Source organism: Trypanosoma theileri, assembly GCF_002087225.1.
Source record: "Trypanosoma theileri isolate Edinburgh chromosome Unknown TM35_Tth_1_V1, whole genome shotgun sequence".
NCBI classification, from domain to species: Eukaryota; Euglenozoa; class Kinetoplastea; order Trypanosomatida; family Trypanosomatidae; genus Trypanosoma; species Trypanosoma theileri.
Window position 1 is genome coordinate 1,014,464 of NW_021639843.1, and position 413 is coordinate 1,014,876.

Here is a 413-nt window from a genome sequence, read left to right on the forward strand (position 1 = left end):
TCATTCTCATCCAAAAAATGAAACATCGATGTGTACAACGGGTGTCGTTTTAACGCCATCGTGCCCAATTCAAAATTGTTGTAGTACATAATGCCTCTGTATTTTCTTTTGTCTTGAAGAGCAAAGCGTGACACGCTCTCAAGCTCACTAGTAGAGAGGGCTGTTTTGGCCCATTTCTTAAACGTAGGCCAGAGATCCTTCACAACTTCAGCATCATCCAAGCGTATACTCCGATATCCATAGACACACTGATTTACCTGCATCAGCCGAAATACATCACAAGGAACAGCTTGAGTAAGAAACGAATCCGTATCAAGCCGCCAGTAATACTCATAGGAGTCTAGCGAAGGCAGCTGCCATACCAATCCAGCCCAAAATCGACACATAATGCGATACCCACGCTTGTGATAGCG

General features: G+C 44.3%; 1 protein-coding gene across 1 annotated transcript; it reads right to left on the bottom strand.

Moving 5' to 3' along the window:
• Positions 1 to 2: 2 nt before the first annotated feature.
• On the bottom strand, positions 3 to 386 carry TM35_000014820 (alpha-1,2-mannosyltransferase; the record flags this gene model as incomplete). The annotated part of the gene is made up of 1 exon (XM_029021163.1): positions 3 to 386. A coding segment is annotated over one exon (384 nt), but the record flags the coding sequence as incomplete, so codon positions are not given.
• Positions 387 to 413: the final 27 nt, after the last annotated feature.